The 15,007-nt window shown below is 43.4% G+C and overlaps 1 protein-coding gene across 1 annotated transcript in view; it reads left to right on the forward strand.

Annotated features, from left to right (window-relative positions):
• Positions 1-278: 278 nt before the first annotated feature.
• TGFBR2 (transforming growth factor beta receptor 2) overlaps positions 279-15,007 on the forward strand; it is a 39,222-nt gene continuing 24,493 nt past the window's right edge. The window contains exons 1-2 of the mRNA XM_081105559.1: positions 279-472; positions 5,105-5,295. Coding sequence (XP_080961685.1) covers positions 315-472; positions 5,105-5,295 — 349 coding nt within the window. The 5' untranslated portion in view covers positions 279-314. The remainder of the gene's footprint in view (positions 473-5,104; positions 5,296-15,007) is intronic.

The raw sequence follows: 15,007 nt of genomic DNA on the forward strand, positions 1-15,007 counted from the left end.
AGCACCCAGAACAATGCAATAGGCCAATCTAATCTGTGTTTCTTGATGGGGTGATAAGGTTTGTGTAGAAAGAGTGCTTTATGAAGTCATGGACAAAAGCAAGAAATAACTCAAAATCCCCCCACCCTGCAATGGCTTATGTTAACGGATTGTAGAGGTGCAGGGAATGCTCATCTGATGTGAAAGCATTATTTTGCCTTTCTTCGTATTCATTTGTCTGACATCAGGTTCATTTGAAATTGCATAACATCATCAGGAATTCATCAGATAATCATTCAGTGTATCTTTCTTTTCCCTCCACAGTTAATAATGATATGATGATCACCGACAACAATGGTGCACTCAAGTTTTCACAATTGTGTAAATTCTGTGACGTGAGATCTTCCACCTGTGACAACCAGAAATCGTGCAGGAGCAACTGCAGTATCACATCCATCTGTGAGAAGCCCAGTGAAGTCTGTGTGGCCGTCTGGTAAGGTTGCCTTTGAAAAAAATCTTTTCCCCCCTTTTTTAGTAAATAACACATGCTTGTGGTACGTGGAGCCCCAGTGTCTTCATGCCCTAAGCGTAGACACAACCTATTTCTCTTGCTCTTAGACCATCTCTTTTTTAATTATTAAATGTGGTTTCCAGAGATATTCCGTACATTTTCAAATACACACACACGTCTATCTATGTGTGTGACAGTATATCAGATGACTTTTAATATTTGCAATAAATTTGGAGACCCTTCCTTCTATGCAGGAGAAGAGAATGACACTCTTCAACATTTAATGACACCCCCAGTGACACCAGGAGCTTTGTTTTCCTGAGGCAGCCTCAGTCTCATTTTATGGAAAAAGAGGAGATGAAAGGTCGGCTGTTGGAAGAGGGGAGCACTTGTCAAAAAAGGGGAAGGTATTCCGGAACCAGAAAACAACCCATTCCTTAGTCAGAAGCATTGGCCATGTTCACTTACACCACCACTGGGCTATACACTACTTCTTTCTCTTGGATCAGAGCTACATATTTCCCTTAGATCAGATTCCTTCCCCTCTCTCTCTCTTTCTCCCTCCTTCTCTCTCTCTCTTCCTCTCTCTCTGTCACCCTCCACCTTACCATACACACACACACACACACACACACACACACACACCTGCTTATAAATTATCTTATTAATTCGTAGTTATAATTGGGAGTGTGAGCAAGAGAAAAAAAATAGAGATCATCAAGTAAGTTCCCATTTTATGAAAATGTATATATTCATTAATGAAATACAACATTTTGCAGACATATTCTCATGTTTTGAATTTATTTGAATTCATGTTTTTAAGTTACCCATGTGTCTCCTGACCAGTTGCAAATGAGAATGTAAACTCACATATCTCCCCCTCCCGTTTTGGGAATGAGTCTTTTGGACTTTCTCCAAACCACATATCGTTAGCCTTGATGATAGAGCGATCTAAAAACCTTGCAAATTTCTGTACATACGGGGGGATGAACTCGTTCCCTAAGAACTAAAGGAATGTGAACAGCACAGACCTGCCAGGACAGTTTGCTGTAGCTGCCAGCTTCATTCATGTCCAGTTCTGAGAAGTGCTTTTGAAAAAAGAATTCTGACAAAGACTGTGTGGAGAAGAAAGGGACCAGCATTGGAGGTTTAGAAAGTGTGGCATCTGAAGAATGGCTGAGGCCATTAGACGTGGTTCCAGGAAAGAAAGGACGAGGGTTCTCTTGAGAGATACTGAAGGACATGATATCTCTTGAGATAGCTCAAGTGGGAAATGTAGTGAACGTTTTCTTTGTAATGCTGAAGGACAGAAGGAGAGTCTATGAAGTTTACTCAGTACATACTTAAACGTTTTCACAATCATGATTTCCTAACAGCAGAACAGACTTCCTCCTCTGGAAGAGTCAAAGGTCAGGGGGGGCTGGATGACTGGCAAGTCTAGTGCAGGAAAGACTGAGACACTCGCCTGATGACCCCAACGCTTCCTTCTCCACTACTCTTCTCCATTTATCATCTGTACCTAAGTATCACTATGGTATGAGCTGACTTCTGATAATGAAAAAAAAAAGGCTTTTTAAATTAGGATCTTATTCCCTGACTCACAGTACAAGTCTGAATGATTGATTGTGAATCAAGCCACCGGAATAGAGGTTTTACTTGTCTCAGAAAATGGGACTCTGTGGGGGAGAGGAAGCTTGCTGTCTCCACCATGTCCCAGCTGTGAAGTCAGTACTGAACAGTGAGCCTTAGTTTTACCTGCCCTGGTAAAGGCACACGCTCCTGATGAGGAGAAAGGCACATGCAGTGGGTGCTGTGCTATATCCCCCTCACCCTCTTCAGCACCGAGGCACTCACCTCATCGGCCTCTGGAGCTCTGGCTGCTAAGGGATCACCCTAGTCCCTCCTGGGGACTCCCTTGCACTGAGCAGAGCTGCTGCATTGGAGTTGGGCTTTTCCTCATGTTTGGCCCCTCTTCCTGGGCAGCCAGCATCCTAGAACTGATTGATGCTGGGGTCCAATGCCTGGCCACTTTGCCTCAACGTGGGACAGCTCTGATGGGCCATCCCAGCTTTATAGCTCCTGAGGGATCGGCTGAGTCCTTTATTTGAAACCTGCATTGTGGTTCAAATCCTCCATGTGCAGGTCATTTCCAGGTGCCTGTCCAAAATCCTCCTGCACAGAAACCTCATGGCCTCACTGCCTGTTTCCAGGGAACCCAAACCAGGAAAGGGGGCTGTTTTAGAAACCGAAAGCCTCCACCGTGATAGGGCGTGTATGCCAAGGCCTTATCAGTTTTAGTGTTCTTTTCATTCATCCACTGAGTCATTCATTTATTAATGTCAACTGTGCACCCATTTCATGTAAAATGTTCAAGTTCTTTCCAAAATTAATTTTATGACCGTGGTTCTGCTTTCCAGTGGCTATTGACAAACTCTTCAATTGCTCAGAGCAAATGTTGCTGGACAAAGACATCTATGTTGTTTTTCATTGTGTTTTCCCTTCCTGTGCTCATCTGCATCCCAAGATAGTTTGCAAAGTGAACTCTGCTGTCAGAGAGAGCAGTTTACAGGACTGAGTGGAAAAAGCAGCTAAGGACTTGAACCCAGACTCAAGTACTGTATTTGAGTTTCCTCTCTGTGATTTTAGTTCCCTAGGAGCTAGGAGGTGGGAGGCAAGAGGCTCTGAAGATGCCCAGTCATAGCCGAGGAGCTGTGCCCACAACTCCTTCCTCATTCCATTCCTTGACCTCTAGAAGCTTCACAACAAAGAGACCCCATGCTTTTCCCTGGGAGCATAGCAGACTCACTGTGCATCTACACACACATGCACGTGCATTTGCAACACACACTCACAGACACAGCTTTGGGGGAAAGGAGGTGATCTAGTTTCAAGGCCACCATTTCCGCTACGACTTTCCAGTAACCTTGGGGTTAAGGATGGGTAGATTTTCCAATAGCCATAATTTGTTGTGTGACTGTGCCAAGCCAAGTTTCATCGAGTTCCCTGCTACCACCCTGGAGGGAGGGTTCCGATGGTTGCTCCCCCTCTAACAGTGGGGACCTGCGTAGCAAGGCCTTGCTTCTATTGCTCCTGCTGGAGTGTTAGTTCGAGGACCATTGATGTGTTTCACAAAGTGGCACGCCTGCTGCTGCCGGAGTCGCCTCTGGGCTGCATGGGTGTCACAACCATGACTGCATTCCAGCCTCACCCTCATTCCTACTCTCTTACCCCTCCTTCACACACTGTTCTTCAGTGTCCTTGAATTAAGCCCTAAGCCAGCGGGGGATTAGTCAAGTTGCTGTTTCTCTATGGTTATGGGTCCACTTCTTTTCAGGGGAGAACTGTCTTAACTGTTTCATGCTTCCAGCCTGCCTCCTATTTTCCTTGCTGTGAGCATTGAGTTTTTTAGGGGCGAGAAGGTGAGGAGGGTTGATTGGTAAGTGTGTGCTAGTATATGCTGGCACAGATGCACTCATCTGCATGCACTCAGGATCCTTCCCAGGGAAGATTACATGTGCAAACCTGACTGGACCGATCGTGTCATTTAAGGCCTGATTTCCCCTCCAGATTTAGAGACTGCTGTTTAAGACAACAGCTATTTTGCATCTGAAAAGGGGAAGATGGGAGGAAGGATATCAGACCAACACAGTTACCCAAGATGGCAGGTTTTTGAGGGGAGCAGAGGGAAGCAGGCAGAGAAGCAATACACTTTCCAAGGATGCCAGAGGTTTATTTTGGCTTCAGCAATTATAATAGCGGGTATTAATCATGTCAGTATTAGATGCCGTGTACACGTAGAACTAATTGAGCACTTCACAGGACCCAAGCAAAATGTGAGAGAGTCGCTGAGCCCGTAGCTGAGTGAGGCTCCCAATATGTGATGTAAAGGAATAAACAATGTAAACACAATTCATTTATGGCATCGTAAAATATTTCACTGAACTGTAAGTGAAGAACATCTTGCAGGTCTTTCCCATGGGTTTTAGTCCTCCCCCCTTCTGTTCCTTTATGTAATTCTGTAATTCTGGAAACTGCAGTTCTTTATCTAGGAGGTATCTTCCGTTTTCTCAGCACAGCCAGCTGCTGACATGGAACATGCCTTCACTCAACGGTGCCCAGCAAACAAGGAAAGAGGAACCGCAACTACTTCCCCAGACATGCCCTTTGAGAACAAGTTAGCTAGACAGACCCTGGTTCTGACCAGTAACCTAGAGATGCCATGTGAGCCTGGCAGTACACTCAGGATGGAAGGTTTGAAACCATCCTGGGGAGCCAGCAATCTTCTGTTTCCTGTGCCTTCCCCTTTAACGACTGAATTAAGACAGTGTGCAAACTCCTCTGACAGGATAGCCCCCGATGTAAGTGCTCATGTTTATGATCATAAGTGGGCTCAGAGAATAAGCAAAGGAAAAACTGAAATGAGTAGAGAAAGCATAAGGGACTGACTATAGGCAACCTGTTAATGCTGCAAAACAGGAAGCAGCTGCCCTTCTGAGAAACAACTTGATGAAGGAAATACATTCCAGATTGCTTTTCTGTCCAGAGACCCCATTCATCCCTTCTCTCTTTCTCTACTCCCCATCCACGCCCCACCCATGAACCTCTGCACCCAAGGAGGAAAAATGATGAGAACATAACACTAGAGACGGTCTGCCACGACCCCGCGCTCGTCTACCATGGGTTTGTTCTTGAAGATGCCACTTCTCCGAAGTGTATTATGAAAGAGAAGAAAGTGGATGGCGAGACTTTCTTCATGTGTTCCTGTAACACGGATGAGTGCAATGACCACATCATCTTTTCAGAGGGTGAGTTTCCTTCCCTTGATGGCCTGGAGCCTGACGTCCTCGGGGCTGATTTCTCGGGTCCCCGGTGTGCAGTCTCAGAGGACAGTTCCTCCTCCTCTGGCTGGTGCTGGAGAGTGAGCCTATGGTGGAAGGAGGTGCTTATGGAGCAACAGGGTCGGGTCTGGTCCTTATCAACTCTGACTCATAGGGCCCATGTTATTGGTTGTCTTGGACCAATCGTTTCCTTTCCCCAAAACAGTGGTTCTCAAAATACAGCATGACCTGAGAATGTGCTAGAAATGCAGATTCTTGGGCCCTACCCCAGACCCACTGAATCAGAAACCCTGGGTCCTGGGCCCAGCAATATGTATTTTAACAAACCTTCCAAGTGATTCTGATCCAGCTAAAATTTGAGAACTACTGGTCTAGATTGGAGGAGGCTGTTTGACAGCCGAGGGGACTTGCTTTGAATGAACTCCAGTGGTTTAGTGTACATACTCCTAGGATTTGTCTGTCTAAAGGGTAGTTATTATTGTTCCCATGTGAGAAAAGAACTGAAATGCAGAGAGAAATAATGAGCCAAAGTTTACCCATGGAGACAGGAGAAGACTCAATTAGATTGTTCAGCATTCACTCAGCTTGAAAGAAGGGTACATGCTATTCCCTCAATTAAAAAAACAACTTCCTATTCAATGATTTTAATTATAAAAGCAGTATATGTTCCTTATCAAAAATTCAAACAATCCAACAATATGCAAAATTTTAAAATTAAAAGTACATTAATCTCATCCCCTCACTCCTAACCCATCAGATACTCAATACTGAGAGTTTATGGGAAACACATGTTTCTCTGACATTCATTCATATAATCCCTGCAGCCTTTCTCCCTTCCCTGTCTTCCTCCATCAATGCATCTGTCCTCTGTCCATCCATCTATCCATCCCATCCACTCATGCATCTTTCAGGGCAAATAGTTGATCAGACTATAAATATTATTGGGCAACATTTTTTTTTAGCCAACCACTTTTACTTCTTCTAAAGATAACACATACAGATACACTACACTGCACACCTTTAATTCCATAATATGGATTACCTTCTATGACTGAATCATTTCCATTGGGATTATTTAGGTGTCTCCAGTTAGTCACTTAATGCTATACTGAATACCTTTGTAAGCTCATCTTGCACATGTGTACTATTAATATTTCTGCGAGATAGATTTCTAGAAGCCAAGTTTCTGGATCAAAGTAAAGAACATTTTAAGTATAGTAACCATGACTAAATTGTTCTCCTTCTAAAAAAGATACCTGAGCATATGGATTTTCATTTACCTTATCCAACAATTATAAGCCTTTTAATTTTGCCAGTCTGATAGTGAAAATGATATTCTCTTGGTTTTAGGAATGCAAATTCAGAGTGGGAAAAGGTTATTAACCCAAAATAGATCTGATTCAATAAAAATTCCTTTTGGAACACAAGTGCTACGTCTGCACACCCCCTGTGTGTGTCCCAGTGATGTAGACCCATCTCCTTCACTCTGTGTCCTTGACCTCCTGCTAGTTCCCTTCTCTTCCTGTCCAGCTTCCCACTTATGCCAGCTTCTCAGTTCATGAAGGCAGGCATGTGCATTTTTATAAGTAACACTTATAAATCACTTCTCCCTCCTACTTTCTCATTCTATAAACACACCATTTTTCTCACTTTCCTTATGTCATTTTGAGTTAGGAGGAAAGATATAACTTGATTAAATCACACAAAGGCATGTTAACACCTGATATCCTGGCTTAACATGTCAATGTTCTCCAAGTAGTTCACTTAAAATTTATTGTTGAAAGTATTATATGTCCCTTCCTCTCTTCCCCGCCCCCCTGCCCACTGACCTCTTCTAACAGTTCACCTTTTAAAAGAAAGTCCAGGCTAATCTACAGGAATTAATATTTAAGAGTAGAATATCCATACCTGTTTACTCTCATCTGTGAAAGTATTTTTCTCCTTTTACATACTGGCTTGCCCATAATGGAAGAGTTTATTTTATCCCCAAAAGACAAAATGTGATAAATAACCTGCAAGTTGGATACATTTAGTACTATAAGCTTTTTCAGATATTAGTGACTTCAGTTTTCAGTGTGTTTCAACTCAGGTGATAATCACAGGCCCACATTCACATATTTTCCCTCTTATTCATTAACAGACTATTTCCTTATGATGTGAGATAATCAGCCTAAAGGCAGTTTCTCACTGTACAACTCAAGAGATCCAGTACAGCTGATGACTCAGATGTCTGGGTGATTTCGGAGTCTTTTAACACGTTCCGGAGTTGTTTGCATTTAGTCTTCTAAAGTGTTCTAGGGGTGTTTCCTTTTTCAAAAGGATCTCTATTCTCCATAGTGGGATATCCGCTCCACCCCCCACCAAACCAGCAATATTTTAGGATCCATTTCTCCTCTTTTTTATACTAAAAAATAAAAACTCTGGAAGTCCAAGTCAAACAAGATGGTGAAGACAAAATCTCTGGTGGATCTTACACTGTATTTTAAAAAATACATATTTTTATTGATTTCAGGGAGGAAGGGAGAAGGAGAGAGAGATAGAAACATCAATGATGAGAGAGAATCATCGATCAGTTGCCTCCTGCACACTCCTACTGGGGATTGAGCCCGCAACCCCAGGCACGTGCCCATGACTGGAATCGAACCCGGGACCCTTCAATCTGCAGGCCAACACTCTATCCACTGAGCCAAACCAGCTAGGACTCTTACACTGTGTTTTTATTAGGATAGTACTCTGGTCTCATTGCCAGATTTCTGACCTGCAAACACAGTGGATGATAATTACTTAAATCATCTGGTTTCTTAAGTCAGGGAAAAAAGGTTGAGCCACAGGATTTTTTTTTTTAATTGTAGATCTTTACTTTTAGTGCTGTGATGCATGATAGCTCACATTCAGAGAGAACGTGTTGTTGCTGTGTAACAGTGCTCAGACCTTTCCATGGCATGGCCTCATTGAATCTCAGAGCTACCTCATGAAATAGGCACTGGTAGCATCCTCATCCTATGAGTGAGAAAGCCAAGCTCAGAGGATTTGAACACTTTGTCCAGAATCACATGGCCAGTGGATGGCATAGGTAGGATTTATAATGGGTTATGTATGAACAAATCTATGAGGGTCTTCTTTCCTTCCTTCTCCCCTTCTTTCCTCCCTCCCATGTTCAGCAAGTCCTTGGAAAGCAGTATATCCCCAGGCTTCCATTCTTCATGTGTTTGTGAGGAATGATGTTTATAAATGATGGCCAGCAGGATGCTCTCACCATGTGAGAAGATCATGGTCTCCTCAATAAAATCATCTCCTCAGCTAAGCCAGTTTTAAGCTGTTTGTCCTTGGGTGAACTAATTCACCTTAGACTTCCCCTCTGAAAAAATGTGGATAGAAATAGTGCTCAATTTCAATAGGGTTTTTGTGAAGATAAATGAGTTTATTCATGTAGGAACTTAGAATAGTACCTGGCACAGAGCTAATAGTCAATACATTTTGGCTGTTACTATTGTTCTTCTGGATTCAAATGTACGAGGAGCTTTATAGCAACCTCTCTACCTTAGTCTCTGCCTTCCTGAAAGCCTTCAGTGGGGTTATGTTTGATGCCATCCACCATCACAACATTGCTGTGAATCACAGGGATGTGCTCACTGTCAGGAATGTGGTTGAGGAAGCTCTTTAGTGCACTGAATTGCTGTCTTCCTGAGAAGCCAGGAGAAATGGCTCTCAGCTCCCTGCCTCAGAAAGATGGTTCCCGCATGAGGAACTTCGGGACACTTTGAAGCATGCAGAGCAGGAGCCAGCAAACTTCTTAGATGGAGGACCTGGTAATAAACATTTTTGGCTTTGTAGCCATGGCGTCCCTGCTGCAGCTACTCAGCTCAGTCGTTGAGGCAGCCATAGGCAGTATGTAAACAGTTGGACGCGGCTGTGTTCCAATAAATCTTCACTTACAAAACCAGGCCTCAGGCCAACCCTGATGTAGATGGTCATGTGTTTTGTTCTGTTTTGTTTTGTTTTGTTTTGTATTTCTCCCTTCGATACAAACTACCAGAAAAGCTTAAAGTCCAATTTAAGTCATGCTCCTAGCATGTTTGTGAGCACACATTTGTATACTGTTATCACCCCTGCTGGTCTGTTTTCCTACATTTATCTCCCATTTGTCTTGATCCCAGCTCCTTCTATCTTTCTTTACTATTAAGTTTCTCTATAGGTTGCATGTGATTTTTCTTTTTTTAAAAAGATGGAAATGGGGGAGGAGGATGGGAGCATCCTGGAAGAGGTTAATGGGGGGAAAAAGAGAACCTATGTAATACTTTTAGCAATAAAGATTAAACAAAATAAAGATAGAAGAATCAGCAACTATACCAATAACATCTATGTAACTTAGAAACCAGGACTCTGGAAACCGCTCTGACTCAAAGGTCAATGGATGGGGTTAAATAGAGAAGCGGACCATCAGATGTAGGGTGTCACCCAGGGTGTGTCCACCGCTGACCGGCGGGCTGCGTGCAGGCGTTCAGTTAGTGCACTCTGACTGGAGAAGTCGAGGGAGGGGAGACGAGGACTTCTGGTAGCCACAGAGTTTCATTCCTTCCTCTCTCATTGTTGTAAGAATTTCTTTTAAATGAAAACAGACTCTTTGGTTTGCAAGCCTAACTCTGGCAGGAAGACAAATGATTTTTTTACAGTATCAGACACGCGGTTTCCTGTCTGTGTTTAACTTGCTAGCAGAACATCTCAGCCAGCTGGTTCCCCGTGGACCTACTGTGACCTTAATAACGTTGCCTCCTGCCATCCAGCAAGCCCACTCTGTGTATTGATCACACGCCCGGTGCACTTGATTGACTCGCATTGGTTTCGGAGTCAGGGAAGGCTTGCAGGGAGGTGCTGCCCCTTTTCTCTCAAATCTCATTTTGTGTTTGTTTCACTCCGGGATCAGGGAGCTGGCTCCTTGAGTAACCCCCGGTTCTTGCGTGTAAGAAACGAGAAGCATAAGTGGTGTTTTGGCAGGTCGGGGAGTTCTGGGTGTGCTGCCGTGGAGCCGTGCACCCGCTACTCAAAATAGCTGTCTCGCCAGCTGTGCCTTTTTGTTTCGAGAGAAACAAACCAGATTTACTTTCTGGTCTAAATGCAGAAGAAGAAAAAAAATAAGAATGGAAGTATGGTTGTGCAAAGTTCTTAGCAGAGGAGGAAAATGATGGATTCAAGTCAGTAGTCTCATTCCTGGGAAGAGAAATCAGTCATTGGTGGGATGACTCACACCTGCGGGTCCTTGGGTTGTGAATGAGTGCCCTTAGAAAGCCTCCCCGGAATCCGTGAATTCGGCCCGTGTCTGGCCAAGAAAATAATGAAAGTTGTACATGCCAGAGGCCACGGTGACGCAGTCCAGGGAAGCTTAGGGAATGTATTTGTAGTGACTTCAGGCAAATCAGTGGCTTTTGTAGATTTTTATTTTCCTAAGCAGCAAAGTAAACAAGATGCTCCAAGGCCAGAGGTGGCTCCTGGTTATGATTATTTCTACTCTGGAACCTCATTCTGAGGATGAATCAAGGCAGAGTGGAATCACTAAGGACACTCTTACCTTGCATCCCGCCCACTGCTTGGATGTAACGGGTGGACCAATGAGGCTGGCATTGCTATGAGGCTGTGGTGGTGCATCCATACATCCACACGTCCAGCTCCTCATCTCTCCCCGAGCCACCTCCTTGTGTTCTATAAAAAACACATGGATGGGTGATGGTGAAAAGGGTCGGGGGAGACTCTTTGCTACTTTACAAGTATGGCAGTGCCCCACCGGTGGAAAAACACCAGGGAGCTAGCTAACCACCGTGAAACTGACTTTCATTTCCGCCCATACTAAACTTCAGAGGGCATGTTTACCACCAGCTGGACATCTGGCCGACTTGCTTTTGGAAAAAAAAAAACCTTTTCTGGTTTGCAAATCACTCCTGCATGTTGCTAATTATGTAAAATTTCAATTTTACCAGCAATAATTATGCCTTTAAAAAAAATCTAATATTAACTTTTAAAGAAGCAATATTTGCTTTTCTACTTTTGAAAAATATACACCTCCTGTTACCTCATGAGGATATAGCTAGTTCCGATGTCAAGAACAACTGATCCTACATTCAGTCATTAAAGTTCTTTCCATTCCTTCCATAGTCCGGTCCCAGCGTATTTAAAATAACCATGTCTCCTGTCCGGCTGGAGTCGTTCTCTACCTTGGCCGCAGGTTTGAAACACCTGATAAGCTTTAAAAGCTACTCATTAAAGGGTCTTAGCCCTGCAGTTTTGGACTTAATTGGTCCGAGGCCTTGTATCAGGATTTTAAAAAACACACAAAAACTTCCCAAGATATTTTAATATGCGGCCAATGTTGGGAGACACTGGACTCAAGACAGTTTGTTCTGCCAAATCTTTTTGTATTTTTCAGCATGGTCCCCATATAACCTGAAAAGGGATGGTGGCAATTAGAGAATGCCAGCCACCACAGGAAGTAGCTGAAATTTGCCTTCTAGGTTAAAGGAGGGGAAAACAAGCAAACAAAATACCTGATTTACCAAACTCCTGAGGAAGAATAAGATTCTTTTTTTCTTTTTAATCCTCACCCAAGGATATTTTTCTATTGATTTTTTTTGAGAGAGTGGAAGAGAGAGGGAAAGGGAGAGAAATTTCAAATGGCGAGAAACACATCGATTGATTGCCTCCTATATGAGCCTGGGCGAGAGAGGAGCCTGCCACTGAGGTAAGTGCCCTGGACCAGAATCGAACCTGGGACCAAGGGTCCCCAGGCCAAGGCTCTATCCACTGAGCCAAACCAGCTAGGGCAAGAGTGAGATTCATTAATGTAAGCTATTACTGAGCTTTTCACAGTTAACAGTTACTTCGGGAGAGGCCAAGGACCTCATTGAGAATAGGTATGTGAGGTTTTAGAACTGTTGAAATGATACACTGAAGGGGAGGCACATTTTAAACCTGAACACATGGCTGAAAGGTTGGCTGCTACTGCCTTGGCAAAGATGGGGTGGGGCGGTGGGTGGTGGGCAGTGTGTGTAGTTGGAGGAGGTGAGACCGTCAGGTGGGAGGGAATTGTGGCAAGCTGTGGTTTCCGTGGAAAGCCAGTAGAGAAGTCAGAACATGTTTTGGTGACCTGACAGGTATCAAGGGTGAGTCATCCATGGGCATTTTCTAAAGTCAGCTAATCTCCCTATTGGAGAAGATTCTGAAATAACTTAAGAACTCTATCTCTGCTTTCTGATTTCCTGAGAACACATAGGACCCTAGACACAGTAGAAGATATAATCTAGAAAAAGAATTGAAGAACCAGGGCATCCTAAGAAAACCCCACCTTAGCGGTCAGCAGACTATAACACAGAGAAGAAAATGAAAAAAAAAAATTCCAGCTCCAAAGAACATGTTTCAGGCCAAGGCGCTGTCCCTGATGGAACGAACATTCATAAGACATGGTGTCGTATTGTGGGCAAAGCCTGGCCCGTTGTCAGCTCTCTGAGAGTATTAGTTATCCTCCTCCTAAAACCAAGGCCACAGACGTAGCAAGAATCCATATCCCCAGGAGGAACAAAAAGGTTGTTGAGCAGAGTGGAAGGAATGCCTAACACAGCAGAGACACAATCCGGGTTTTCATTGCCTGGAATGACCAGTAATACGAAGCAACAGATACATGTAAAGTGAGGCACCTCGATTCAAACAGTCAGTTGTAGAGGGGCAGCTCATGAGAAAGCTGGCTGGGCATCTGTTCATGATAAAGACCCAGGGGCTTACAGGTGAGTAAGCCTAAAATTGGGATGATCTGGCTGAGAGAATCCGAACAGCAGAACAAACAAACCAGCAGTCACCTTACACTGCACTCATTGGAAGGGGCCCACTGTAGTCTATGCTGCAAGTCTTTTAGCTGCGTCTAGCGAAACGGCATGGAGGATCTTGAGTAGCAAGAACGATTTCAGAGAGCAGATCACTTTAGACTCACAAAAGAGCCTGGCATGGATTGGGCACCTGCTGTATGCTGGGCAGGAAGACTTTAGGGCAGTGGTCGGCAAACTCATTAGTCAACAGAGCCAAATATCAACAGTACAACAACTGAAATTTCTTTTGAGAGCCAGATTTTTTAAATTTAAACTATATGGGTAGGTACATTGTTATTAACTTAATTAGGGTACTCCTAAGGCTTAGGAAGAGCCACACTCAAGGGGCCAAAGAGCCGCTTGTGGCTCGCAAGCCGCAGTATGCCGACCCTAAAGTTTAGGGTCTGACAAATACGTCAGACTTCGGAGTCTGGTACACATGTCTTTTTGAAAAGTGATTGAAGGAAACAGGGATGTTCAACTGGAAAAGGAAATGATTTAGAGAAATGGGCTAAATGCCCACCAGGAGTTTAAGAGCTCTCATCTCACAGAAGAAGGAATCCTTTTGTTGTCTCTTGTCTTAGAGAGCAGCAAGAAAGCCATTATGTGGACGAACAGGAAGTCTGCATATGACTTAACATAAAGAATAACCTTTCGAATAGCCCAATGTTTAGAATTAGTTTATCCTAATAGACCTGCAGCTAGATCTGTTGGGATTAGATATTGGGATGATTTACAGAGGAGTGGGGTTCCCTTGTAATATTTCAGCCAGACGTTTTCTCTCTCTCCTCTCTCTCTCTCTCTCTCTCTCTCTCTCTCTCTCTCTCTCTCTCTCATATTTCCGAAGAAGTTGTCATAAAAATTAGACTACATGTAAGACCCTTTTGTTGGGGAGAGAAGTGGGAAGGATAATGTAAGGGAGACTATGGGATGAGCTTCAAGAGGTGGGGAAGAGCTTAGTTTGGAAATATATATAATTGGAATAAAACAACCATCTGAACTGGAGGGAAGCATCTTCCATCATTCTGAGGGAACAATATTCTCAAAGTCTGTCTGGAATGACAAACAGTCCTGTCAATGGGCTGGAGGTTAAATTAAATTCTGCATGCCCAGTGAGCTGGCTGTCCTTCTGTTGTTTAATTAAAATGGCTTTTTCATTGTTTGCCTGAATTTAATTGTTTGCTTTTTATTGAGATGATGGATGGGGAATCATATCTCATTCTACACTCCTCCAGAGGTTCCTCTGACTAGAAAATTCTCAGGCACCATTTCTCATTGGCTTGCGCTGAATGCAACTGTACGAGGGTTTTGCAAGCAAGTCCATTACAACTTTTCTTTGCAAGAGAGAAACATCTCTGTGGCGGAGCACCAAGGGGCTTATTCCATGTTTGCTAGAGCCGTGTTTCTCAAACTTCACCACGTAAATGAACCAACTAGAGAACTCTTTAAGGTGCAGATTCTAGTTCAGCAATTTGGGTCAGGGCCGAGAGTCTCCATTTGTCATAAATTCCCAGGTAAGGTCTGCTGATGCTGCCGGTCCGGGGAGCACACTTTGAATAAAGGGTGTCAAAAGATTCTTTCTGGACCATGCTACCAAAATGATTAAAGATGCAAAAAATGGTGATAAAATATTGGAATTCCTGAGTATGAGATATCTATATATTTGTATCTGTATATCTATATCTATATCTAATCATCTATACCTATAGTCCCAAAAATGTTTACACACTTTGAATAATTATAAAGGCAGTGTTTATTAAAATGTATTTCATTTTCAAAATTAAGCTATCATCTGTTAGAGTGTGTATACATTTTGGGGGGACACCCTGTAT

This window comes from Myotis nattereri (assembly GCF_964212035.1).
Source record: "Myotis nattereri genome assembly, chromosome: 14".
In the NCBI taxonomy this organism is placed as follows: Eukaryota; Metazoa; Chordata; class Mammalia; order Chiroptera; family Vespertilionidae; genus Myotis; species Myotis nattereri.